General features: G+C 34.8%; 6 protein-coding genes and 1 pseudogene across 16 annotated transcripts; 4 read left to right on the top strand and 3 right to left on the bottom strand.

The window, feature by feature from the left end:
• LOC104712910 (anoctamin-like protein At1g73020) lies at positions 1 to 4,179 on the top strand. Of its 2 annotated transcripts, none has more exons than XM_010429903.3 (15): positions 1 to 562; positions 928 to 997; positions 1,110 to 1,225; positions 1,365 to 1,491; positions 1,582 to 1,682; positions 1,761 to 1,852; positions 1,937 to 2,041; positions 2,138 to 2,407; positions 2,504 to 2,636; positions 2,715 to 2,828; positions 2,914 to 2,981; positions 3,067 to 3,197; positions 3,298 to 3,380; positions 3,479 to 3,586; positions 3,707 to 4,179. In XM_010429903.3, the coding sequence occupies exons 1-15, from the start codon at positions 395 to 397 to the stop codon at positions 3,800 to 3,802; spliced, it is 1,782 nt and encodes a 593-aa protein (XP_010428205.1). In that variant the 5' UTR covers positions 1 to 394; the 3' UTR covers positions 3,803 to 4,179. The 2 variants fall into 2 exon arrangements, with proteins under 2 accessions (XP_010428205.1, XP_010428204.1); XM_010429902.3 differs by having other exon boundaries at positions 3,673 to 4,179.
• A 5,790-nt stretch (positions 4,180 to 9,969) lies between these two features.
• LOC104712909 (inorganic pyrophosphatase 1) lies at positions 9,970 to 11,812 on the top strand. The gene is made up of 4 exons (XM_010429901.3): positions 9,970 to 10,254; positions 10,465 to 10,586; positions 10,739 to 10,946; positions 11,204 to 11,812. The coding sequence occupies exons 1-4, from the start codon at positions 10,093 to 10,095 to the stop codon at positions 11,597 to 11,599; spliced, it is 888 nt and encodes a 295-aa protein (XP_010428203.1). The 5' UTR covers positions 9,970 to 10,092; the 3' UTR covers positions 11,600 to 11,812.
• A 2,365-nt stretch (positions 11,813 to 14,177) lies between these two features.
• On the bottom strand, positions 14,178 to 14,959 carry LOC104715828 (abscisic acid receptor PYL3). Its single transcript, XM_010433200.2, has one exon. It carries the CDS (start codon positions 14,907 to 14,909, stop codon positions 14,277 to 14,279), a length of 633 nt encoding a protein of 210 aa, XP_010431502.2. The 5' UTR covers positions 14,910 to 14,959; the 3' UTR covers positions 14,178 to 14,276.
• A 639-nt stretch (positions 14,960 to 15,598) lies between these two features.
• Positions 15,599 to 20,688, top strand: LOC104712908 (beta-galactosidase 17). 9 transcript variants are annotated; one of them, XR_015567100.1, is made up of 19 exons: positions 15,599 to 15,981; positions 16,233 to 16,343; positions 16,432 to 16,627; positions 16,728 to 16,816; positions 17,062 to 17,142; positions 17,424 to 17,518; positions 17,813 to 17,883; positions 17,990 to 18,080; positions 18,162 to 18,279; positions 18,366 to 18,461; positions 18,552 to 18,600; positions 18,676 to 18,860; positions 18,989 to 19,060; positions 19,204 to 19,356; positions 19,441 to 19,491; positions 19,656 to 19,806; positions 19,915 to 20,119; positions 20,200 to 20,265; positions 20,424 to 20,688. XR_015567100.1 is itself a non-coding variant. In XM_010429899.3 (19 exons), the coding sequence occupies exons 1-19, from the start codon at positions 15,841 to 15,843 to the stop codon at positions 20,526 to 20,528; spliced, it is 2,067 nt and encodes a 688-aa protein (XP_010428201.2). In that variant the 5' UTR covers positions 15,679 to 15,840; the 3' UTR covers positions 20,529 to 20,688. The 9 variants fall into 9 exon arrangements, 6 of the variants coding, with proteins under 6 accessions (XP_010428201.2, XP_010428200.2, XP_087323626.1 ...); XM_010429899.3 differs by having other exon boundaries at positions 15,679 to 15,981; positions 19,974 to 20,119; XM_010429898.3 differs by having other exon boundaries at positions 15,748 to 15,981; positions 16,227 to 16,343; positions 19,974 to 20,119.
• Positions 20,689 to 20,900: 212 nt separating this feature from the next.
• LOC104712907 (LOB domain-containing protein 7 pseudogene) lies at positions 20,901 to 21,847 on the top strand (annotated as a pseudogene). The gene has a single exon (XR_015567102.1). The product of XR_015567102.1 is annotated as an LOB domain-containing protein 7 pseudogene (transcript).
• A 59-nt stretch (positions 21,848 to 21,906) lies between these two features.
• LOC104712906 (protein HOTHEAD-like) lies at positions 21,907 to 25,075 on the bottom strand. Its single transcript, XM_010429896.3, has 6 exons — positions 24,849 to 25,075; positions 24,063 to 24,444; positions 23,430 to 23,740; positions 22,958 to 23,343; positions 22,295 to 22,861; positions 21,907 to 22,212 (listed from the first exon to the last, which is right to left on the bottom strand). Exons 5-6 carry the CDS (start codon positions 22,543 to 22,545, stop codon positions 22,158 to 22,160), a joined length of 306 nt encoding a protein of 101 aa, XP_010428198.3. The 5' UTR covers positions 22,546 to 22,861; positions 22,958 to 23,343; positions 23,430 to 23,740; positions 24,063 to 24,444; positions 24,849 to 25,075; the 3' UTR covers positions 21,907 to 22,157.
• Positions 22,899 to 25,141, bottom strand: LOC147939175 (protein HOTHEAD-like). Its single transcript, XM_087465902.1, has 5 exons — positions 25,138 to 25,141; positions 24,063 to 24,444; positions 23,430 to 23,758; positions 22,958 to 23,343; positions 22,899 to 22,913 (listed from the first exon to the last, which is right to left on the bottom strand). Exons 1-5 carry the CDS (start codon positions 25,139 to 25,141, stop codon positions 22,899 to 22,901), a joined length of 1,116 nt encoding a protein of 371 aa, XP_087322028.1.
• Between the last annotated feature and the right edge of the window lie 765 nt (positions 25,142 to 25,906).

Here is a 25,906-nt window from a genome sequence, read left to right as displayed (position 1 = left end):
AAAACCAAAGCTTTGTCTTTTCCAATTTCCAGAAACGTTTTTTTTGTTGGATTAAACGCAAAAGAAGCTGTGCCAAAAAAACCCCCCTCAAAGGAATTCGCGAGAGATGTGTGATAAGTTGGATGTTTCTGGAATCGTATTCTTGATTTTTGCAGTGTTCCGACTTTAAAAATTAAAACCCTGATCCCCTTTTATGGCCCAGAAACCGGAAAATTAGATTAGAAAAGTAGTTTAGTGGAAAAGGAAAAAAAAAGTTAGAACCTTTGGTGAATGAATACTCATTAAGACATTTGGGTCAGATCTTGGAATTAAAAAAAGAGGAAAGTTAGAAGCTTTCAGCTACTTAGCCAAGTTTTTTTTTTTTTTTCTTGTGTGATTGGGGTTTTTTTTGGAGATGAATGGGAGTAATGGTGAGGAGCGAGTCGTTCACGAGGTTGCGATGGTGGTTCCTAAGCGGGTTCTGGAAGAAGAAGGAAACTGTGTTGAGGTTTTGGTGACGGAACTTAAGAAGAGAGGGATGGTTGTTGATAGAGTCGTCGGTCTCGCAGATGAGTTTCTCAAGGTCGGTCCTTTTTTTGTTTCATCTTACTTTTCCCAAGTTACTTGTAAGTAATTTGTGATCACATCGTGTTTGTCAAGTGTAAAATCTCAATATTGATGCTTCCTAGGGTTTTTTTTTTCTCTCAAGTGCAAGTCGAAATTCTTGCATGTTGTCTTATGAAAGTACTAATCTGGGAGGTCGAGGAGGGTCCTGGAAGAGTGAATTTTTGGAGGAATACAAATTTTTTTTGATAAAACTTGCTAGTTATGTCTAACGGTGTCTAGGATTAGGATTCAACCGATTGGTGACTTATATAGCCATAAATCTCTAGAATTGACTGTTTTGCTTCTATGAGAGATAACTGCAACTCTTAAGTATTTCTTCAGGTAGCAGCTCCCTTGGAGACCTTGGGCAATGCAGCAGCAGAGCTTCATATACGCAAACCTACTCGTCTAGGTAAATATTGATTCCGGGCATTAACTTGATAAATGAACATCTGTTAAGCGGCACCGTAGCCTCATTTTTTGTTCCTCACAAGTCACAAGTTTGATGGTTATCCTCAATTCAGGGATTGATCTGCCCTTTGAGATGCAAGGGTCTGAGGCTTTCTTTCGGCAACCTGATGGTTTACTGTTCAGCTGGTTTGAACGTTTTCGGTGCTATCAACATCTTCTTTATGGAATTGTAAGTTCTGTCTCTCTGTATCTTCTGTATTGTTATTATACATCGTTGATTAATCTGTTAGCATGTTTTTTATTGCTTTAGTATGTCAATTTACAGTGTTATTGAGTCATGACACAGCAAATGAATTCTTGACTTATAGGTAAACTGTGGTGGGTACGATGTCACTCTGAAACTTGATGGCAGAGAGTTTTGTTGGGCAGCAGGGGAATCATTAGTTCGAAGGTTGGAATCAGAGGGTGTCATTAAACAAATGTTTCCTCTTCATGGTAAGCTAATCATTTGTATCTGTTGGGTTACAAACCAGTCTAGACTCTAGAACGGTTTAAAATTCTCACACAAATACGTTTTGTTTGTAGATGAATTCAAGAGGAAGGAACTTCTCCAAACTTGGGCATTAAATTGGTGGAACTTCACAAACCAACCAACTGATCAGATCTACTCTTACTTCGGTGCAAAGGTAGACACATATATAAATCTTAGTATCCTATATGTAACAGAAAGCTATTGTGAAACTCATCACATAGAAAAATCACAGATTGGAGTCTACTTTTCGTTCTTGGGAATGTATACGCAATGGTTGATATTTCCAGCCTTGCTTGGGTTTATAGTCCAGATGGTTGATTTTGGGTAAGTTCTTAATTCTGTTACAAGCTTCTAAGTAAATACTACTAGACATAATACCACACCTTATTTCAATCTTTCTTTGATCAGATCCTTGCAATTTCTTGCTCTCCCAAGTTTCTTTGTTAGCACAATACTCTGGGCTGCCTTGTTTCTACAGTTCTGGAAACGCAAAAACGCGGCCTTGTTAGCTAGGTGGGATTCCCCTACACTGATGCCTAATGATAAAACAGTTTAAAGTTTTTTTCTCATTTTCTGATTTCATTTCTTGCGTCGATTCTCTACCAATAGATGGCAGATCAATTGTTTAGTTGGCCCCAGTCAAGGATATAGATTTCTCGGAATGGAGTGGAGTTCCCTTCCATTTCCAAAGGAGCTTATAAAGAATATCGGAGATGAAAGATCCAAAGAGAAGGCAGCGTATCAAAGATATGAATGGTTTGCTTACCGCAAGAGGTTTAGGAATGATGTTCTTGTTATCATGAGCATTATCTGCCTCCAACTTCCATTTGAGCTGGCGTATGCTCATATTTACGAGATTATCAAATCTGATGTAGTCAAGTGAGCGCTTACTCGGTTTTTTCTTTACTAGCTTTACCAGTCTCATGTTTTAGCAACTAAGTTAGAACCATGACATTTTTTTTACGATGGTTTCAGGTATATATTGACAGCTATCTACCTTCTAGTTATTCAGTATCTCACTAGATTGGGAGGCAAAGTATCTGTCAAGCTGATAAATCGAGAAATCAATGAGAGTGTGGAATATCGAGCTAACAGTTTAATTTACAAAGTAAGGAAGGACAGCACTGTTTTACAGAGCACTGTTTCTATTTTCTAATCATTGCTTTGGAAAATTTCGACATTGCAGGTGTTCGGGCTCTATTTTATGCAGACATACATTGGGATCTTCTACCACGTTCTATTACATCGAAACTTCATGACACTTCGACAAGTATTGATCCAACGGTTAATAATCTCACAGGTAACAAGAAAGATGGTGATGTGATTAAAAACTCTCCTCTGAAGATTTTGTTACATGCATATGTTTAAAATTTAATTTTCTCCAGGTTTTCTGGACTTTGATGGATGGTTCTTTACCATATCTTAAGTACAGCTACAGAAAATATAAAGCTAGGTACGCTCTTTATTTCACCTAAACAGATTATAAAGCGTATGCTCAAAACTTGTAAGAAAATAATATAGCTTCTTTCTTTTTCCAGGACGAAGAAGAAACGTGAAGGTGGATCATCAACAGGAAAGATTCAAATAGCGTCAAGAGTGGAGAAGGAATATTTCAAGCCTACATATTCAGCAAGCATTGGAGTAGAACTTGAAGATGGACTTTTTGATGGTAATACATGAAATGGTTTTGTGTGATGATTTGCTTGGATGTAGCTTGAAAATGTCTCAAGCTAAAAATTGAAATGTGAAAATTGCCTTTTGCATTGCAGATTCGCTCGAGCTGGCTTTGCAGTTTGGAATGATCATGATGTTTGCTTGTGCCTTCCCTCTTGCTTTTGCCCTTGCTGCAGTGGTAACATTTACATTCTCTAATACCACTTCCTCAATTTCATCTTTAGCTTTTGTATTTTTTTTTAATCTTAAAGACATGAATTTATGTCATCTACACAGAGCAATATAATGGAAATAAGAACAAATGCCTTAAAGCTGTTGGTGACACTTCGAAGACCTCTTCCTCGTGCTGCTGCAACAATTGGAGCTTGGTTAAACATATGGCAGGTATAATGGATAGCAAGAAAATAGCGATCCTATATTACTAAATCTATCTCAGTGCATTTAGTGATTTGTTTCTTCTGTGTATTCAGTTTCTGATAGTAATGTCCATATGCACAAACTCAGCACTCTTGGTATGCTTATATGACCAAGAAGGCAAATGGAAGATCGAACCAGGGCTCGCTGCAATTCTCATCATGGAACATGTACTCTTGCTTCTGAAATTTGGTCTCTCTCGTCTCGTCCCTGAGGAGCCTGCTTGGGTTAGAGCCAGTCGTGTGAAGAATGTGACACAAGCACAAGACATGTACTGTAAACAGCTCTTGAGAAGCATTTCTGGTGAATTTAATTCCATGACAAAACCTGAACAAGAACAACAAGAAGACTCGGAGCGCCGTTAACCTGAAAATATCAGAATCAAAATACCAAAAAGGCTTTTTTAATGTGTGTATGACACAGTTTGATTTATTCGTTTGGATCCTTTTGTGCATAAAAAAGCTGTGTGATATCTTGAAGACTTGTATCCTCTTCGGTTTTGTCTGTAACAACTATGAAGAGATCACTTTAATATATATTATATGATAAATTATTGGTCAAAAGCTATAGAGAAGTACAACAGCCCTAATGTCTTCGATGTTTGTCTTTCACATGTCGTGTAATTTCTAGTCTCTTATGTTATGTTAACATTTCTCTGTACTCCATGGATGGTTGAAGACTTAAAAGTAGTAATTAATTAGGAAACTTTCTCAATTATTATTGAAGGCTCATATTAAAGATGAAATTATTAGAACAATAATTTTCTCTTTTTGGGTCAAAGATATGATATTTTCCTTTCATTTATAAAGATGAGTATTGTTTGTCAGTTTCTCCTTTTATAATTAGTGGAAATTTCTTTTTTTTGAATAGTAAGGTTACTGAAATTCTTTTCACCTAATCAAATATCAAATGTTTTGTCTTTGATTGTATTTTCAACATCAGTTTTATTTATATGGCTAGAAATTAGCCATTTATATACTTTATTTCATTGAAACAAATAATATCATAGAGAAATCTTCAATAATATCACATTGTTTTATTATTTCAAAATTAGTAAATTACCATCACGATCCAATATAAACTTTTGATTAGAAAGGATTAATCGTACTAACCTCTTACTAATTTTTCTGGTTAATAATAACAAACTTACTAAATCTTTTAATAATCCTTTAAAAACTTAGAGTTGTGATTGATTCTTGAAACTTTTTCAAAATTGTGGTGTTTTTTTATTAATTAAAATTGTTTTATAGTACTTTTGAAGATTTAATTATTGTATGTATGGCAGTCGCCTATATATCGTGCTCGTTTCAAACTCGAACGTTTACTATAATTTAAAAGAGCTAGTTCATGAATTAGTCACCACAATATTATTTAGAAACCCCCACCAATCAGTGATTTTTCCTTCTTATTTTTTGGGAAAGCTAATGATCTGTTTTCTGAAATAAAATTAGTGGAGAAAATAAGCAACAGGAAAAAATATATATATATATATATATATATATATATATATATATAAAAGAGCATAAGTTATTTAAAAAAATAATAATAAAACAGAGTAATAGTTAAAGCAGAACAAAATGGTGCAATAAAATGGACGAATAGTTGATTTTTGGTTGCGTTATGGATGAAAGAAAAGACACAGCGTCGTCGTGGGCCTATGCATGCATTTATAGAATTTAGATAAAGCATATGACAGTAAGATTTTAGATAAAACAGAAATCATAAAGTTTATTGTCTGGTTTGTACTGATAAGTGTTTTTGTAATCTATATATATAAAGTTAACTTTACTCACTCCTGGTGCTGCCACATCAGCAACTCCCTCAATTGAATAAGCCCATTTTTTTGATACAACCCACTAAGCAATTCATATTTATTTGTTTCATATTTCTTTAAAAGCCCAGTTTTATATATTTCTTTAAAAGTTCAATCCATTAGTAATATTTTATATGATGTAGAAATAAAACTCTTCCCCAGGAATCTCCACTCCGTCGTCCGCCGGTGTGCGACCTGAAGCGTCTCTCCCCTTCTTAATTCTTTCATCTCAGAACACCTAAAAGATATCTTTCAAATTAATCTTTTAGCTTAAGAAGAAACAGTAAGATTCACCAATGTTATCATCCTCTAAAAATTTTCAAAATTCAAAATAAAAGTATTTGTTTTCCTCATTCATAAATATTACCTACGCTTTCAAAAGAATTTAAACAAGAGAACGAGAGAACATAACTGAAAGTATAGCAAGAATACAAACGATGGGAAAAAAAAAAGTCCACCACTTATCATGCATGACAACAAAAATAGAACATACAAGATCAACATATATTGAAGAAACTTCCCACAAACAATCTCAAAAATAGGTCTAACAGTATTACGACCACCAGGAGATAGACATATGCAAAGAGGTCTTTAGCTTCAGGCACACCTAGATCATAAAAATTGTCAGCTTCAAAAAATATGACTAATTAAAAATCAAAAGAAAAAACAACTCAAATGAAAAAATAAGATAAGCACTTACAGAGGATCAGGGAAACACAACTAAAATTCAATTAACATTAGTCGCCAGAAATTGACAAAACCATCACCAAACAGAAAAAAATGTAAGAGATACATACACCGTTAGTTGAGGGAAAAGATGTTGAAATTCGAATTCCAGATTGTGTTCACATTAGACTTAAATTGAATGACTTACTAAACCGGCCACAAAAATATACACCCCAAAATGTTTTTCTAAAAAGCATCATAGAAGCAAAAATTAAATTTTACAACACACAATTCACATCCAATCGAAAACCACACTCTGGGGCCAACCGAAACAAAACGTAAAACTAAGATCTCAAAAACAATGGATAAATTATATATGAAATGAAAGGAAGAAAATAATTAAAAACAACAGATTTGCACACACCAATTAACACTTAACTGGAACAAAAACATTAGGGGAGAACCAATTACCCCCTACAGATGCGAAGCAAAGAGGAAAACACCCAAATACACCCAAAAAAAAAATGTGTGCATCGATGAAAGGGATGAATGAAGAAGGATAACAAGCATCAAATAAATAGTTTCAAAACTCTTATTGTCCTGTAGATCGCAAAAATGACTTCTCTACTATCCGTTCATGAGACATCACATTTTCTAAGGGAACAAAGCCATTCCAACCTCAATAACATACCACTAAAGATCCAATAGACCAACACAATTTTAAGGCTTACAGAAAATAAGGCCCAATGGCAGAAGCACAAAAAAAAATTAATAAAAACAATGAAAACAAAATTGTAAGTAACTGAGATTTTTAAACATTTTTAATCAAAAGCCACTAACTAATCACTACAAACACAAAAGTATTGACAAAAGAACTACTTGCACAGGTTACTAATTAAATAATAAAATAATTAAAAAATTACCTACAATTACATATAATAATACCAAATAACAATCCAACGACAAAATAACAATTTTTTAATTAAAGTAACGACTAAAGCGGGACAACAACTAATACTATACAAACTTAACTTCTAGTTCTATATTTTTTTTTAAACGAAAAAGAGATCATGATGATTTAAATTAATTAAAAATCAAAAAATTGACTACATTATACTAGCTGAAAAAACATACAGAAAAAAATAAATTAACAAAAGAGCAAAGGAAAATATACGGACAAACTAACCAGATGAAAAGAGGAAAAATACATACCAAAAAAACAAATTAACAAAATAACCAAAGTACACATTTATCTAACTTCCGCGTGTAGCGCGGATCAAATGCTAGTGTTATATATAATCTAGTCTTCGAAAATGTGTGAGATCAGTTAATAAACGAGATTACGAGAACAAAAATATGTATGATCACTCGTAATATACTTATTAGCTTACTTGGTATACATTCGCGTGATTCAGTTTTCCGTCGCACACACTTCTAATGTCGTGTACGTAAAATGTTAACTACTCCAGTTTATTATAATTAGACCCTGGAATATTGGACTGCACGATATTTGGGAACTTGGCAGCTTTAAGTAAGTGCGATTAAGATTTTAATGGGACACGCGTGACATGTCGCAAACAGAAAAGAACGAATCTACTTTTGAAACTGTTTTGCTTTTTGGACAACTAAATAATTTGATTAACAAAAAGAACAAGATTTGGCCGCAGTTCTAAAATTCACAAATCTTATTCTTACGAATCGCATATAATAGTGGTAACTATAAGATGAGAATATCTAACATTGTTTTGTCATATTTTTTTTTTGCCTTCTAATAAACTCAACGGAAACAAGGAATCTAGAGCTTAATTAAAAAATTTATATATATAGATGCCGATGCTCTGATAGTGTCAGTGTTGTTAGGTTACCGAATAAGTGTATGTGTCAAACTATAATTCGTAAGACATGTTGTGTTGTGTTGGCAATCAAATTTTACTTCTCAGCAATCGATGAACTAACTATCACGTGATACGACTGATACTTGGAAGCGTGGCTAGACATGAGACTCTACCATAAAACTCCTAATCCTTACCAACTTATGAAAATAGCTTGAAGTTTGACTATATTATCACACACAACACATTATATCTAAACGTGAAATGATGCATTAATTGCGAAATAGAGGGGATTGTTTGCTCAAAACGAGTAATTGTCTGAAAACTCTTTAATTACGGATTAACACACTTTGTTACTAATCTAAATAAATAAAACTCATGGTTAATCATGTTAGTAAGTTAACCCCTTTATGCAAAGCAAGTACGGATAATATCACGTTTGCTAAGTTCAGAAACGCTGACGCGTCTTGTAAATCACATATTGCAAGGCAACGTGTTTCTGAGATATCTTATTTAGGTGGCAAGCTTATGGGTTTGCCATTTCTCTAGTGTCACCGGATCCAACAATTTTATTCATTTATCGATACCTATTTTTTTTTCTATATCATTTGTTAATTATTGACATGATGACATGCACCGATAGTTTCAAAATGATAGCATATTGTATATATGAAAAGATTAATTCCCAACGTTTTTCAAATCTTTATGCAGTTTCCTAGTTTTTTCTACATATACAAAAATCACAGACCAAAAGGAATAATGTTATTTTCCAAAATGCTCACTCTATAAGTTTCCAAATGCTTTATTCTTAATCAAAATTTGTGTAAATGAAAATCAGTCAACAATTTGGAGCTAAATATAATTCAGTCCTAAATCGTGGACGCCTGTTTGGTATTCTAAATAATACAATTAACTAGAAGATTATATGATTGTTGATCGATAACGAAGAAATCCAATACTAGTAGCTAGATGAATGAATTGAATACAACGAAAGCCTGTAGCCACCGAAAAAGGCTGCTACGTACTTAATTAGTAGTATATTCTTATTTTTGTTAAATCTTTGTCCCTCACGATTCCTTACAAGTGCCTTTCCTATCCAATTCCATTTTTGTCTATAATAATTTATATCACATTATTTATTATATATAAAGCTATCTCAAATCTCAAAATATTAGAAACAATAGTAAATGTTAAGATTATAAAATAATATGATAAAACAAAAAATATCCAGTAACTATCAATTTTAAAAAGTTTATAAATGATTAATAAAAAAATATAACTAAATTAGGTTGGAACTTAGAATTATCTAACATTCCATTATAAAATCTTTATTTAATAATACAGAATGTGATATGATGTGAATAATAATTTATATCACATTATCTTATTATAAAGCTATCTCAAATCTCAAAATACTATAATGTTTTGCTTAATTAGAATCAATAGTAAATGTTAAGATTATAAAATAATATGAACAAAAAATATATATCCAATAACAATCAATTTTAAAAAGTTGATAAATGATGAATAAAAAAAAAAAACTAAAATTAGGTTAGAACTTAGAATTATTTAAAATTCCACTAAAAATATCTTGATTGAATGATATACATAATAATGTCATATGATATGATATGTCGTCAATATATCTTCTATAGTATTGCCTTTTTATTATTTTCCTTGATATAAAGGATTATGTTTTAATTTATTTTGAAGTAAGGATATATTTTGGTTTCCTTTTCAAAAAAAAAAAAAAGGATATATAATTTGGTTTGGGAATATTCTTCTCTTATTCCCGCGTTACCTCCTCCTCAACTTTTTTATTAAAAACCTTTTACCAAAAAATTTCTAAAAAGGCAAAAAATCGCTCTAGCAACCGTTGGATCTCTATACAAGACCCATGTTTGACCCGTAACATCATCAAATCCAACGGTTCACATAAAGGATTCTATTTTTTTCTTTCTTCCTTTTTGTTACCTTAAGGTAATATTCCAATGGCATCTCCAATAAAATCCCCCCCCCCCCCCCCCCTATTGTTTTCCTCTCCTTTCATTTTGTATAAATACCAAAACCACATTTCTCTTCTTCTCAAACCAACAAAAACTCAAAGCAAGAGAAGAGATCCATCAAAAGAAATCACCAATTTTTTTCTTGAGAGAGAGAGAGTTATGGCTTACAATAGCAATAACAAGAACAACAACATTGTCGTTGTTTTCGACTTCGACAAGACCATCATCGACGTTGATAGCGATAATTGGGTGATCGATGAACTTGGCTTCACTGATTTGTTCAATCAACTTCTCCCCACCATGCCTTGGAACACACTCATGGTTTGTTCTGCCTTCTCTGATTTCCTCTGTTTTCTCATTTTCCCATTTTTTTATCTATCATTCAATAAACTCAACTCCGTCGTGTATTCCATTACTATCTTGCGATTTCATTCCATTATAAAAAAAACAATTGTTATTTTGAAATATTTGTTTAATACCATCCCGGATTCGAATAAAACCCTAAATTAATGGAATTGTACAAAATAACAGGACCGTATGATGAAGGAGCTACATGATCAAGGCAAAACCATTGAGGAGATCAAACAAGCCTTGAGAACAATCCCAATCCATCCACGTGTCGTCCCTGCCATCAAATCTGCACATGAATTAGGGTAATCTGCATTATTATTATTATTATTATTTCTAAACAAAAGAAAATATTTGTAACAATCAATTTATGTCTGATTATATATATATTCTTTTGCTAATCAAATTAGACAAAACCCACCGTTTCTGATCCGATATTTACGGTTCGGTTTTCCAGGTGTGAGCTTAGGATAGTGAGCGACGCAAACATGTTCTTTATCGAGACCATCGTTGAGCATCTCGGGATAAGTGAATTCTTCTCTGAGATTAACTCGAACCCTGGATATGTCGACGAACGTGGCACCTTGAGAATCTCTCCTTACCACGACTTCACTAAAACCCCTCATGGCTGCTCTAATTCCACTTGTCCTCCTAACATGTGCAAGGTACTTTTTACATTTATTTTTCTCTTTACGAACGTTACAATTTGTCCTTATTTTCCACAAAAAAAAGACAAGTGTTTTGAAGTTTGTTAAAAAAAAAAAAAAAAAAAGACAAGTGTTTGGACATTAAAATACTATGTTTTGGTCATTTGATGGCCGAACACAGTCTAACTTGTCATCTATATATATATGGACCCACTGTGGTCGTTTCTGCTACTAAACCTTATTTTTAATAATCATATATGTTTACATTTATTTAGGGTTTGATCATTGAGAGGATTCAACAATCTTTAGCTAAAGAAGGAAAGAAGAAGATGATATACCTTGGAGATGGAGCTGGTGATTACTGTCCGAGTTTGAAACTTAAGGCAGAGGATTACGTGATGCCACGTAAGAATTTCCCGGTATGGGATCTAATTAGTCAAAATCCGATGCTGATTAAAGCAGCGATTAGAGAATGGACCGATGGCCAGAGCTTGGAGATGATATTAATAGGAATAATCGAGGAGATTAGATTGGAGGAAGAGAAGGAGAAGATGTTGAATAGTACGGAGGCTAACTGCAAGATGCAGACCATCTCTGTAGTCGGGATCAACAGTGTTCATCATGAACCAATATTAATGCCTCGTGCTCTTCGTGTTTCTCAGTCTAGTTAGAGGTAATCTAATTATAGTAAAGGAAGAAGAATATAAACTGTGGTGATTCTTCTATCCTCTTTTTTCATATGCTTTGATTGTATGCATGTATTCCAAAAAGATTGGAATTTATCCTAACTATTGTGTGACGGTGAAATTATATTACAAGAACGGAAGTTGTGATTTTTGTTTTTAAAAATTATTAATTAATTATTACCTCTTTTCTTTGATTAATAACTTAACTACATATCGCTGTTTCGTCGTCATTCATATCACATGTATTTTGTCACCCTAAAATGTAGTACAATCCTTGATATCCCAAATCTAAAATTTTATAGAATATAATCCATGTGAGCGGTGAGCCATCAACCATGCGGTCCCAAATATCCAAATACGAGAATCATTTTTACACGATTATTCTTCAATTCACTGTGTTCCCATAAATAGTGATACGTGTTTCGTTCTTTTTTCATAGTTTAATGGATCAAGAATTTTTGTGACAAATGCTGAAACCACATGCCATTAAGTTGCACAAAATTGAAAAAATGGATTGAACAAAATTAAACTAAATAATATTCAGCTCATTCATCTCCAAAATAGTGGTTGAACAGGTTAAAGATTTTTGTTATAGGATTAATTTATTTTTTCAACTTTTTGGGTTGAACGGGCTGAATAGTTTTTTCCAGCCTCTTCAACCTTTACAATGCAAATGGTGAAAATTAATTGAATAATTTTTTCAACCTGTTCAATTTCTTCAACCATGCAACCATTTGCAGCCTTTGATTTTTATTTTCAACAAAATACACACATCGATTATTAATTACTTCTTTTTCTTTTCTGGTTAATAACTTAACTTAACTGCTTAAATGTTGGAATAAGTTAATCAAGATGATTGTTACATATTGGTAACGCAAAAACACTATATACATATTTAGAAGAAAAAGAAGACTTAGGCCCTGATGTAACGGCTGTTACTTATGGCTGTAAAGACTTTAACTTTAAAATTTTAGCTGTAGAGAATTTGATTGTAAATGCTTTGACTGTGGAAACTTTAACTGTTAAAATTTGATTGGTAACAAACACTTTTAAAGCTATAGTCATTACTTTTATTATTAAAATATATTGAAATGATGATATTAATGATTTTAAAATATATATATAAACTTGTGGAAAGGTTTTAAATATAAAGAGAGGAAAAAAAATAATTATTCTTATTCTTATTTTTAAAACCTCTCCACAAGCTTTATATATATATTTTACATAATTTATTTTTATAAATTAATTATTCTTATTTTTTTTACTTTCTTTTAAGATCCATTTCAATAATAATTATTTTTATTTTTATTATCATCATTAATATCATCATTCAATATATTTTAATAATAAAAGTAAGAACTATAGCTTTAAAAATGTTTGTTACCAATCAAATTTTAACAGTTACAGTTTCTACAGTCAAAGCATCTACCGCCAAATTCTCTACAACTAAAATTTTAAAGTTAAAATCTTTACAGCCATAAGTAACAGATGTTACCAATCAGAGCCTTAATTATGGAGTTTTTGTTTAAGTCTTTACAGCCATAAGTTACATTTGTTATCAGTCAGAGCCTTAATTATGGAGTTTTTGTTTGCTAATAATATAATCACACAAATGAATCTCGTCTCACATATTACGCTGTCTCGTCATATTAATCACGTGTATTTTGTCACCTTAAAAAAGTTGTTACATTAGTACATTTCTTAATATCCCAATTCTAAATTTTATGGAATTCACGTGACGAGGCAACCATGCGGTCCCAACTATCAAAATACAGAATCATATCTCGAATCATTTTGACACGAATATACTTACTTCACGGTGTTCCCATTCCCATATAGTGATACGTCGGCCGTCGGGCATACGCCATACGTGTATTCGTTTTCTTTCATGGTATTAATGGTTTCAAGAATCTTTGTGACAAATGCTGAAGGCAGATGCCATTAAGTTTCTTGGCCTATAAAAAAAAACAGATACTACATATCTAAGTAGTGTCGTAGCTGGAGGTTTACAGTATTCCCGTTAACGAGCTTGTTAACAATTTATGCCCATTAGTATGACTGAAAAAGTGAAAAAAAAAAAGAAAAAACGTGAAATCTTTTACAAATAACTAAAATAAATCAGTTGAAGATCACTTCTACTTCTTCATCGAAATTATTTAATTTATTTTATTTATTTCAGTGGTTATATTTAAATGGTTTTATGCAGTGCCGGCTTAGGACATGTGCGGGAGGTGCGACCGCACCGGGTCCAAGGGTCCAAGAAAAAGTTTTACATGTAATTTTTTTTTTTTTGTGAAAAAAATAGTATATGTTCAAGAGTTTTTTAGAAAGTAGCACAGGGTCTATGTAAGGTTTGAGCCGGGCCTGGTTTTATGTCATGTAAACGCTTATGATATAATATATGATTTGTGGGCGTAAAAAAAAAAAAATCAGTTGAGTTTAAAAAAAAAAACCCTAGAGTAAATCAGTTATCTGCCATAAATTAACTTCAATGCCCTTCGTATATAAATTTGGGGTTTACGAAGCCCATTAAAACCCATATGTTACATATACACACCTCACATTCCACACATGTATATCCCACCAAACACATAATCGGCCCATTTACGGCCCACTATTTTCATATATACACACAAGATATTTTCAACACAAGAAAAAATTATCAGGTCGGAGAAGCCGTGGAAACGGCGGCGAGATTTTGTAGATTCGATTTAACGACAGTGTCCACAAACATCCTCGTATCCTCCTCCGTGTTACCTTTTGGTATATCAACAATGTAAGACTCCAAAACCACACTATACACTCTCTTCTTCTTCTCCTTCTCCAAAACGACAAACTCGTTAACCGATGTAACCGACCGGTAATTATTTAACCGGTGTTCTCCTCCAAGAACACGAAAACTCAAGATCCGTTTCGCTTCATCTAAAGCTTCGAGTATCTCAACGCTTGTCGACGCTGGGAGACCAGACACGACGCTGACTTCTCTTATGGTCCCAACTTTGATCTCGTTACCGTTGTTACCTCTGATGGTGCAACTCTTGATGAAGTGTTTGTATTTGTTTGGATTGGCGAAGTCTCGGACGTATCTCCATATGGCGTGTGCTGGTGCATCTACGCGGTGTGCTATGAGGGATGTGCACGTGTTTGGCGATCTTGGGAACGTGTGGTGTGTTCGGATGATAGAGTCTAGTGTTGAGAACTCTTCCTTCGTTAATCCGTATGGTGACGACGATGATGTTGTTGTTGACGATGATGATGATGGACCATGGATTGGAGCAAGATTATTAGGGTTCATGGTTTAATTTGGGTGTACTTTTGCGAAGAAAGGTGTGTAACGAAGATATAGCTATATGACTGATTCTATATATAGAATATGATAATGGAGATTTGATATATATTGATATTGTGTTTGACTAATGCTGGAGTTGAGCTGCACTAATAAATTGCCTTTGTTATTCGGATTTTTTAGAAAAATTCGGTGTGAAAATGTGAACGTGACATCAAATCTCATTATTATATGACTCATTGGATCCTTCAGGAGCTACCTATAGATCATCTTTTTCGATTTTAAAAACAAAAGAAAGCATCAAAAATGGAATCTAATCAAAATTTTGTTATTATAGTATGATATGCAAGACGTATAAGAAAGATCTATGCCCCTATTAGGGTGTATATATAGTGGAAGAAGAGTTTGTTTTGTTGTTCTCTTGAATGCAAAGTGGAATGACTCTAATGCAAGCAACAACATCATGGGCGTTGGTTGTATTGTTTGTATGCAAGTTGCTTATAAATTTAACAAAATCAAAATTACAAAGAATGAAATGAGTTGAGCCCATGTCCAACTTACAACAACACAATTTGGTTTTGAGGCTTTTAGCAATTTTTTAGACCGAGTCCACTACTCTTATCGTCACGTGATGTGCACGTGAGATCGAAGGAACGAAGTTTGACAAGTTGAGCTGTTGAGATGAGCAACATCAAGTTAGGAACTCGATTGGAATATTTCAACTTGTTGTTGTGACTAAATGTAGGAAGTAGTAGAGACAGTTTCCTATGTAAATGTTGATTGGTTTGAAAGTTGCAGTCGGTGTGATATATAAACCCGGCATTAAGTTTCACCGGAACCGGTTTAGAGGTTGAATTTGTTTAGACCGGTCAGAACCGGTTTTTTTTTTTTTTTTTTTTTCCGGCACGAAATTGGCAAAGGTGACGAACGGAAAGGGACGATGGCGATGACAAGCAGGGGTAGCTGGCCATCATCAATGGGAAGACATCAACTGGATTTCGTGTTGCTTCTCGTTCTTTTAGCTGTCGGTATCTCCGTTCCTGTCTTTGCTCTTCTTCCTTCACTGCCTCGGGGAGAGAAGGTAATCAAGATTCCTACTTTTTCTCCTAATTGCTTCTTGTTCGTCTTTTGGCATTGGTGCACATGATAGATTTTTGATATACTGAATAATACTTTGCAAATAGAATGAATAAGAGAATACAGAGATTGTAATCTCGATATCGGCACAAAAGAGAGAGTTTTGGTACTTTTCAACTACCAAGCATAGCAATTATGTTAATATGGTTCTCATTTCGTGACAAAAGTTGTTAACTTTCATCTCAAAAGTTGCAGATAATCACATCATCTCGGAAGTTTTATATCAAAGATGACATTTTTTGGAAAGATGGAAATGCTTTTCAGATTATTGGTGGTGATTTGCATTACTTTCGTGTTCTTCCTGAGGTACTGACGTACTGTGCCCTTTCTGTAGATCATTGTGATGTTTATAATATATGTGATTGATGTATTAATGCTAGAATAATGGATGCAGTACTGGGAAGATCGGCTTCTAAGAGCCAAGGTTCTAGGCCTTAATACTATTCAAGTATACGTTCCTTGGAATCTTCATGAGCCAAAGCCTGGAATGATGGTTTTTGAGGGTATTGGTGATCTTGTGTCCTTTCTCAAGCTGTGTCAGAAACTAGATTTTTTGGTTATGCTGCGTGCTGGACCTTACATCTGTGGAGGTCTGTGTTAATTTAGCTCTAGATACTAATGTTTTTCACCTCAGCATGTGGAAGATTTGCTTTTTACTAGTGCTGATAAATGTTCTCATCTCCGTTGCAGAATGGGATTTGGGAGGATTTCCTGCTTGGTTACTTGCTGTGAAACCACGTCTCCAATTAAGGACGTCAGATCCTGCATATCTTAAGTTGGTAAGTTATCAGTTAAATGAAGCAAGTGCTAGATAACTGGAGTTATCCATGATCTGCAGGCTAGATTCCTCAATTATTAGCTTTGCAATAATTAACAAGAAAAATGATGTAGTGATTTTTGGAATTTGAGTGGAAATTATGATCACTTTTGCACAATTTATAGAAGAGAAAGGTCCCATTTTTCTGTAGACTGTTTTTATGCATTATGTTCAAAGTAGAGTTGTTCATGACGAAACATATCACAGGTTGAAAGATGGTGGGATGTTCTGTTACCGAAGGTATTTCCTCTGCTTTACAGCAACGGGGGTCCTGTTATAATGGTTCAGGTACATGATCAAAAGCGATGTTCCACTATGTAATTTATCTTGATCTGGTATTCTAGTGATTGCAGGATAATTGCAGTTGATAAGATGTGTCGCCGCTTCATTACTGAGTAGCCTTACTAAGTTAAACTTTTGGAAGAATTTTTTAAATAAGAAATCTTTGTGTATAGTTTTCTTAGACCTGCAACACTATGGTTGACCAATGTGAAGCTAGAGCCCAAGTCCCTGTCATAGATCTCTTATATTAGCAAGCTTGTTTACTAAACGTAGGCTACTTTTTGCAGATTGAAAATGAATATGGTTCATATGGAAATGACAAAACCTATCTTCGTAATCTAGTTAGTATGGCTAGGGGACACCTGGGGGATGACATTATTGTGTAAGACTTAATTTCTTTGATTTCTATGATTCTCCAGTGAACTATCTTCCCTGTTACTTTCTGTTTTAGTTTGCTTAGGGTGAATTTTTTATGTGTGCGCCTTGAAATTCTCTTAAGAATTGCATCTCATGTGTTGGCTTGTCACCGGTAATATTTATTAGTGATTTGTTCTTCACCTTGAAACCATCGTCCTGTGAAAATAGATTGTGTTGAGTTTCCAAGTTAACTCACCTAACTAGCATTTCTTGGCTAAGTAAGAACGTTTCTTGTTTCTCATAATGAATGATCTTTTAGGTACACAACAGATGGAGGGAGAAGAGAAACTCTTGAGAAAGGAACTGTCCCTGCTGATGATGTCTACTCAGGTATAGTATGTGCTTCCTCTGCATCCATGATTCATAGTAAACTGATATAATGGTCTGTGTATGATGTTCATTTTTAATAATGACGAGCAACTTCTATCTCTGATAGCTGTTGATTTCACAACCGGTGATGATCCCTGGCCAATATTTGAATTGCAAAAGAAGTTTAATGCTCCAGGAAGATCACCTCCACTTTCCTCGTAAGTCTCTTATGCTCCAACCCTTGTACTTCTGCTGTGAATTAATTTTGTCATTTAGATCTATTGAGTTGTTTGTTACAGGGAGTTCTATACTGGTTGGCTCACGCATTGGGGTGAGAAGATTGCAAAAACTGATGCTGAATTTACAGCAGCTTCTCTTGAAAAAATACTGTCTCGAAATGGTTCTGCTGTGCTTTATGTATGTGCTTAAATTTTTTTTGCATATCAGTGTTTACCAGATAGGGATTAACGATAATAGTGAGGATTGTGTAATGTGATTTTCAGATGGTGCATGGAGGAACAAACTTTGGTTTCTACAATGGCGCAAATACTGGCTCTAAAGAATTCGACTATAAACCTGATCTGACATCCTACGACTATGTAGGGCTATTTCACATCATTACCTACTATTGCAAATCCTTTACTATATGTAGTAATATTTTTTTTTGTTTTCTGTTTTTGTCATTTCAGGATGCTCCCATTAAGGAGTCTGGTGACATAGATAATCCAAAATTCCAAGGTTTGATCTTATGATTGCTTTTAGCGATTTTGCAGTCTTGCTTTGTTTCCTTAATAACCTTTGTGCTATTTGCAGCTCTTCAGAGAGTGATTAAGAAGTACAATGCTGTAACACACTCCATTACCCCCTCCAAGAAACTGAAAGCGTATGGTCTTATCAAGATGAAGATGACAACATCGCTATTTGATTTAGTTAGTATGACAGATCCTGCAGATGTGATCACCTCTGCCAACCCAATTTCAATGGAATCTGCTGAACAGGTTTGTAATATCAATTGTCTTTATTCCTTATATCTGACGGTGTAGCCTAAGCATTTCCCCACTCACCATGAGATGGTCTAATATTATTGCCCTTTATATAAACTGATTCTCTATTGTCTTGTTCCCAGATGTTTGGGTTTCTTTTATATGAATCTTCATACATCACAAAAAAGAGTGGGAATATACTAAGAATACCCAAGGTATTAACCTTTGTTTCCTTTTCGTCTGATCCAATGGAAATATGTAAATATAGTTTGTTTTTTCAATCATGGTAAAAATAGAATATAGGATACATAAATCTAGGAGCAATATAAGGGTCATCGTCTAACATGATGAGTTGCAGGTTCATGACAGAGCTCAAGTGTTTGTTTCGTGCCTTTCCCAAGATGTTGATGTGAGAGTACTGAGTTACATTGGTACAACTGAGAGATGGAACAACCAACCTATTTCTCTTCCAACTACCGAGTGTAATTCCAACACTAGCTTATTTATTCTGGTAAAAAATCCATAAATCCTCAGATAAGACTCTTTACCTCTATAAGGACTCTTTACCTCTACTGAGTGCTCCTGTTTCTTATAGGTTGAAAACATGGGACGAGTAAATTACGGGCCATATATCTTTGATGAGAAGGTAAGTCTCATTTTACAAACATTTCTTATTCAGAAATTTTTTCTAGATCACTTGTTATACCAAAATGAATTTGATATTCTTAGGTGTCAAAATTTTGAAATCTACGGTAGCTTTACATTAGCCAGGCAGCTAGTTCAAAAGGTTTACTTTGTATTACTTTTCAGGGTATTTTGTCTTCGGTTTATCTAGATGGTCAAATTCTCCATGGATGGAAGATGATACCAATGCCTTTTCACAACCTGAATCAAATGCCAAATCTCAGTTTCGAGATGCATCATACCAAAAAGAGAAGTGAGAAGTTCAATCTTACTAATGGTCAGTGCTCTAATTTCTTTCAGCATGCCCTTGATTAAGTTAAAGACTGTTGGTGATTTAATTTAATGTCTTCTAAAATCTCTAAAGATGCTTTTCTTCTGTGTTCAGTATCTTCTATAGTAGGGGCATGAGTGAAACTAAATTGCTTTGTATGCCCATAACTTTAGATGTCAGTCAAAAGGAACCAGCTCTGTTTGCTGGTGAGTTCTTTATCGACAGTGCAGAAGAAATCAAAGACACATATCTATCATTCAACGGTTGGGGTAAAGGAGTTGCTTTTGTCAATAAATTCAACATCGGAAGATATTGGCCGGTAAAAGCTCTGTCCTCACCTCCTCTACAAAGCTCATCCAGTGTACAGTTTCTTTCTCTTACACATAAAACGTTTTGCAGTCTGTTGGACCACAGTGCAACCTCTATGTTCCTGCGCCGCTTCTTAAACCTGGCAAAAATACTTTGGTATGTGAATATGAACATGAGATTTGACCTTTTTTCGCTAGTTAGGACAGAGGAATGGAACCATTTTCTTGTTTGAAAACCAAAGAGTCTCTATCCATCCATCCTCATCATTAATTCCAGTTCCAGCCATTACTTAGATTGGTTGAAAACTTTTGCAGGTGATTTTCGAGTTGGAATCTCCACATCTAGAGCTTTTGCTGGAGGCAGTGGATAGGCAAGACTTCACTTGCGGTTCAAATGATTCCAAAGTTGATCAATTGTAGCCGTTCAGTTCATCCTCATTCCATCTAGGCATCTATCACTTTCTTTGAAAAAAAGAAAGAACCCTTATAAAGGCCAATGAAATATAAATAACTTAATTAAAACATTAGTAAATGATCAGATAATCCTACAAATAATAGATGTTATCTACATAAATAAAAATTGGTAAATACTACACATTTGGTTATCTAGACCAAACAGAAAATCCAACTAAAGAATAGAAAAATAAAAACTATAAAATCAACTAAAATCTGATCAAAATTATAATTCCTAACAGATAATATCTGATTATATATTCTCTAAAGTAAAAAAAAAATTGGCTATTGTTAGTACTCTATTTAACAAACAAAATCTCTCTCAAAACATAACCATATCCTCCGAAAACTTCTCTATCCACAACTCTCTCCACGATCCTCTCTCTCGTTCTCCTTCTCTTAAGGAGAAAATCAAGGAACAGGAACCTCTGGGAAACCCTAAACTTCCATATATCCCAAACCATAAAAACCCTAATAATGTCCTTCAGCGATCACTCCGGTGGCTCCACGACAGCGTGCGCTGCCTGTAAATACCAAAGGAAAAAGTGTACAAAGAACTGTCTTCTTGCTCCTTATTTCCCACAAGATCGCCCAAAGCAGTTTCTGAACGCTCATAAACTCTTTGGAGTAAGCAACATCACCAAGATGATCAAAGGAGTCGAAGAAACTCAAAGAGAGATCGCTATGCAGAACCTTATCTACCACGCTAACGCTCGTGCCGCAGATCCAATAGGAGGGCTTTACAGGGTTATGTGTGATCTTAAGCGCAAAATCGAGTGTTGTCAAGCTGAGCTTAACTTTACTCATCAGCAGATCGCTATGTGTCGCTCTCTAGCTCATCAGCAGGAGCAAAGGCAAAGGCAAGATCTTCCCTTCGGATGCTATTCCTACGGAGAACTATTACAACAAGAAGATGAATACGTTAATGTCGACGGTTATGGCTTTCAGAATGTGCAACAACATCAAGAGATGCAGCAGCAAGAGAGTCCGATCAATTACGAGATGTTATTGAAGATACCCGAACAAACCAGCAACGTTAAGCTTGAAGAGAGAACAACAATCTCTGATCAGGAACAAAACAATCTCCTGAGACAGATACTCATGTCGTCGTCGTACATCAATTAGAAGTTTTTAGTCCCTTAGTCTTATGTGTTCACAAAAAAAACCTTAGTTCAGCTTTAGGTTTTCAAGTTTTTCCTTAACATCTTGCTATAGGATTTATCATATTTCTTGTATCTTCTCAGAATTTGCAAAGGTAGGAAAGTATTAATGTTTTCTTTTGCTTACCTAATATGTCACAATCGTAAGACAAGTAAATCAGGCCAGGACGGAACTGAAAGGATAGTTTTCAGAAATCATGATCAACATTTCACGCAAGCCTTAAAAAAAAACAGAAGACATTTCACACAAGCAACAAGACCGATTGCAAAATAGGGTTACACACAGTTCATTAGACAATATGATCCTATACTTCTTCAATGAATCGAATATCAAAATAACCAGAGGAAGAGACACACAGAGATATTCTAACACAAATTCCACAACAGAGTTATCTTGTACGAAAGATTGTCTATGATAAAAAGCTGAATCTGCAAACTAAACACCAGCATTGTTTCCAAGTCTCTTCCGAAGTATCTTGACTCCCATGTATCTGCAAAGATTGACAAAGTCCTCTGTTTATATATTGAATTATAAGGAAACCTCTGATTCATTATGTTGGTATTCGATTTTACCTTCCCATCATCATAAGCGTGGCTTGAGGGTTGGTTCCTGGAGACTCATCAAACGTGGAACCATCAATAACTCTGAGCCTGTCGACACCAAGAACTTTGCGGTTAGGGCTCACAACTTTACCCACAAGACATCCACCATGGTAATGCCAGATTGTGACAACTGTGTCTTTGCAGAACTGAGCCATTGATTCGGTATCATTTAGTTGCTTTGGCCTTAGATTGATGTTTGCCTTGACGCTTAAGCTAAGCATCTTGTGTACGTCTTCCTTCTCGCACTGTGTAGTTTAGGTAGCGCTTAGACGTCACAACTTTGGAAACCAGACGAATGGCTTCAACACAGCGTTGGAGATCCACCGGGTGTTTAAAGTAATTGAAAGTGACTGAAGGGTTGTCATCTACATTCGTGTTGACCAAGCTCAAATGCCCTCTAGAGAGTGGGTAAGCTAGTTTCTCCAAGATGAAACTTCCATTGAACGATTCATGAAGTTGGTATTTGTTTCTTCTAGTGTATGCTTGCGTTGCTTCTGGTTTTCTCTGCTTTGTAGGAATGGTAGAAAACAATTCATTCTGCATGAAAAAAATCAAAGCACCATTATCTTTTACATCAACCCACATTTTCCTATAAAAGACATCAAAGAACAAAATTATCTAATCTATGGTTACCTTGTTCGACATAATCCCGTAGTGAGTATGAATACTCTGAGAGGATTGCCCAAAGCCAGTGCTAGCTTCAATATACACACCTAACTTTGTAATTCCAACAGTCTGAATAAGTGACTGCTCTATAGGCGCCTTTGAAGGCACCAAGATCGTGTTCATTGGATTATCAGCCATTCCTTTACCTACATGCTCATTCTCTAGAACCACAGGAATCTTAAGCCTCTGAAGCTCCTTCTTAGGACCAATCCCACTTAACATGAGCATCTGTGGTGACCCCATGGCTCCACTAGATAAGATCACTTCACTTCCCTTTCTATTCGAAAGCAGAGCCTGGTGTTGATTACCATTCTCGTCTTTGAATATCACTCCTGTTACTCTAGGCCTTGTTCCTGCACCCAAAACCCAAACAAAGGTTAAAAAAAAACCTTTTCAACCTTCTAAAGACTTCGTAGTAGACACAAAAGTCTATCAGTACCTGAAGTGTCAAAGACTATTTTTTGCACAGTAGCGTAGATCAAGACTCTAAGCTTCTGAGGGTTAGCGTAAGCGAGAAGCTCCGCAGAGGTATGACGTCGGCCAAATCTGTCGAAAATGGTACCACCGATTTTGGTTCCGGAGACGTGATCGTAAGTGAAGCCATTGAAAGGTCTGACTCCAACCTCTAAAAGACTGTCTCTTAGAGCTTTCTGCCATAACGTTAACTTAGGCTGATGAACGATCTCTCTCTCCACCCATGGATACGACTCCTTCACTAGCTTCGGATCCCATCCTGCTCGCTTCACAAACCTGAATGTGACGATAAGCCTTCATTAGATAAAAAAAAACCTAAAAAATATGTAAAACAATAAAATATGAAAATTGCAGATTTTACTTAGAGGAAGAATTTATTAGTTATACAAATAATGCTAGTTTGATAGTATGTGTGACATATATTGAAAGACAAGGTCCTATCAATGGCCCCGTTATTAATAAGAAAACATAACATTCTCGATCGGTGCGTTTTCATAAATGTTAGTACATATATCTATCATAAGGACACGAGGCATCGACTACACCAATATTGGTTTTATTGATTTATTCTTCCTATATTTATTATTTTTAGACTTACGCATCATCGGCTCTGGAGTAAAAACCGGCGTTAATACATGAACCGCCACCGAGAACTCTAGCGCGAGCGTTGTAAACGCCGTCAGTGGAAACAAACGCCTGCGACGCGGAGGTAGCTGACGTGTCAGCAAGTCCGATGTGAAAGTTCCTGAGGAAAGAAACGTTCGCGTTCGTAAACGGAACGCCACCTCTTTCCAAAACAAGAACGCTAAAATTCTGCGACAGCGTTGCGGCGAGAGGACAGCCTGCGGTACCGCCGCCGATGACTATGTAGTCGTAAGACGAGTCTTGACCGTTGGATGAGAAGGATGATGAAGAAGACGATGAGAATGTGCTTGCTTTATCGATGAATGTGTATCTGTATGGATTAAACTTCTCTTTACCTACAAAATAATGTTATTTTTTTTTTGTCTTTCTGTCAGTTTATTTGAAATAATGATGAAGTAGTTGGTAGAGAAGTAACTACACCATTAAATGTGTGTTATTAGCAGAACATAACCCAAGAAACAACACAACATGAGTTGCGCGTAAAAAAGACTGTACTGTTACTTTCCTGATCACTCCAGATTCGGTCATGATGTATCCAAGAAACAGAGTTTTTTTTTTAATTACATATCAAGAAAGATAAGGAGAAGCTTAATACGAAAAAGTTCGAACATAAAATGAGCGCAAGAACTACGCAAGAATCATCTACGACTAAGAGAGAAGAAAAAAAAAAGTTAAACTGTGTGATGAGCATCATGTTTAGTCAAGACTCAAGAGAGGAAGAGAAGTGAGGAGTGGTGACCTTTAGAAGCAGTGGAGGAGAGAGAAGTCGGGAGACAGAGAAGAAGAGCAAAGAGAAAGAGCTTGAGAGCCATTGGAGACTGCAGAAACCAAAACTTGAAGAGCTTTTTTCCTTTTATTTTTTAATTATTATTTGCTTCTGCATCAACTTCTTATGTGGCTTTTCATGAATGGTCTTGTTTTGTGTGTTTCCTTCTCCTATAAATAACACTAACGATCCAACAGAGCAACTATATTAATTACAACCACATGTGTCTCTATATGTTGTTACATATGATACATATATGTACCCATTTCTACGAATGTACGTATTATTACTTACACATGGTATACATCGACGTTTTTGGTTAGACAACAACACTCAGTAAAAACATTATGCAGTAAAATAAATAAGTTGGTAGTAATAAATAGATTGTGGTGGACATTACTGGTGGTCTACACTTGAACGTTCAATTTTGATTTCTGAGTGTGTCCCAATTTTGTCGAAAATAGTAAATGAAAAAGACGTGTGATCATCTTACTCAATTAATTGTTCCCTCATTTCCTCATAGAAATAGTTACCGAACAAAAATTGTTTTTACTAGTAGATAGTAGTAACTTGATTTACTCATTGTTAACAAAGTTAATTTAGACTTATAGTTACAGAACTGTTTGTTGGAAGTTGCAAGCAAGCCATTGAAATTAATGATAACTACTTCATTACAGAAGTACAAATCACAATCAAATTACATTTTCGTAATACTCCCTCCGTTCTAGTTTAACTGTCGTTTAAGGTTTTTGCACATAAATTAAGGAAATTATTAAATTTTATGTTTTGCCCTTTATTAATATATTTTATAATTTTTTCATTGGTTGAAATTTTAAAACAGCAGGGATAAGATTGAAATATTCATCAAACATCTGCATTGAAAATCTAAAACGACAACTAATATGAAACAAAAATTAAATCCTAAAACGACAACTAAATTAGAACGGAGGGAGTATTTATCAGAGAAAAAGACTTATAAAAAAGGGTTGCTATCAGATTACCTAGGTGATAAACACGAATTTAATTAAGGG

The sequence above is a fragment of the Camelina sativa genome, chromosome 9, assembly GCF_030686135.1.
Source record: "Camelina sativa cultivar CO46 ecotype springtype chromosome 9, ASM3068613v1".
Lineage (NCBI taxonomy): Eukaryota > Viridiplantae > Streptophyta > Magnoliopsida > Brassicales > Brassicaceae > Camelina > Camelina sativa.
Note: the sequence above shows the minus strand (reverse complement) of the source record. Positions and strands in the feature narration are given on the sequence as shown.

Bases quoted from the DNA above. Each gene is read 5' to 3' on its own strand.
- LOC104712910 (XM_010429902.3), top strand. From the start codon at position 395: ATGAATGGGAGTAATGGTGAGGAGCGAGTCGTTCACGAGGTTGCGATG. The intron at 563-927 runs GTCGGTCCTTTT...GTATTTCTTCAG, and splicing joins TCGCAGATGAGTTTCTCAAG to GTAGCAGCTCCCTTGGAGAC. The intron at 2,042-2,137 runs GTGGGATTCCCC...CTCTACCAATAG, and splicing joins AACGCGGCCTTGTTAGCTAG to ATGGCAGATCAATTGTTTAG.
- LOC104712909 (XM_010429901.3), top strand. From the start codon at position 10,093: ATGGCTTACAATAGCAATAACAAGAACAACAACATTGTCGTTGTTTTC. The intron at 10,255-10,464 runs GTTTGTTCTGCC...ACAAAATAACAG, and splicing joins TGCCTTGGAACACACTCATG to GACCGTATGATGAAGGAGCT. The intron at 10,587-10,738 runs GTAATCTGCATT...TCGGTTTTCCAG, and splicing joins AAATCTGCACATGAATTAGG to GTGTGAGCTTAGGATAGTGA.
- LOC104715828 (XM_010433200.2), bottom strand. From the start codon at position 14,909: ATGAACCCTAATAATCTTGCTCCAATCCATGGTCCATCATCATCATCG.
- LOC104712908 (XM_010429898.3), top strand. From the start codon at position 15,841: ATGGCGATGACAAGCAGGGGTAGCTGGCCATCATCAATGGGAAGACAT. The intron at 19,061-19,203 runs GTATTAACCTTT...GATGAGTTGCAG, and splicing joins ATATACTAAGAATACCCAAG to GTTCATGACAGAGCTCAAGT. The intron at 19,357-19,440 runs GTAAAAAATCCA...TGTTTCTTATAG, and splicing joins ACACTAGCTTATTTATTCTG to GTTGAAAACATGGGACGAGT.
- LOC104712906 (XM_010429896.3), bottom strand. From the start codon at position 22,545: ATGCTTAGCTTAAGCGTCAAGGCAAACATCAATCTAAGGCCAAAGCAA. The intron at 22,213-22,294 runs GTAAAATCGAAT...CAATCTTTGCAG, and splicing joins ACGCTTATGATGATGGGAAG to ATACATGGGAGTCAAGATAC.
- LOC147939175 (XM_087465902.1), bottom strand. The intron at 23,759-24,062 runs GTAAGTCTAAAA...TATCTAATGAAG, and splicing joins TACTCCAGAGCCGATGATGC to GCTTATCGTCACATTCAGGT. The intron at 23,344-23,429 runs GTACTGATAGAC...TTTTGGGTGCAG, and splicing joins AATAGTCTTTGACACTTCAG to GAACAAGGCCTAGAGTAACA.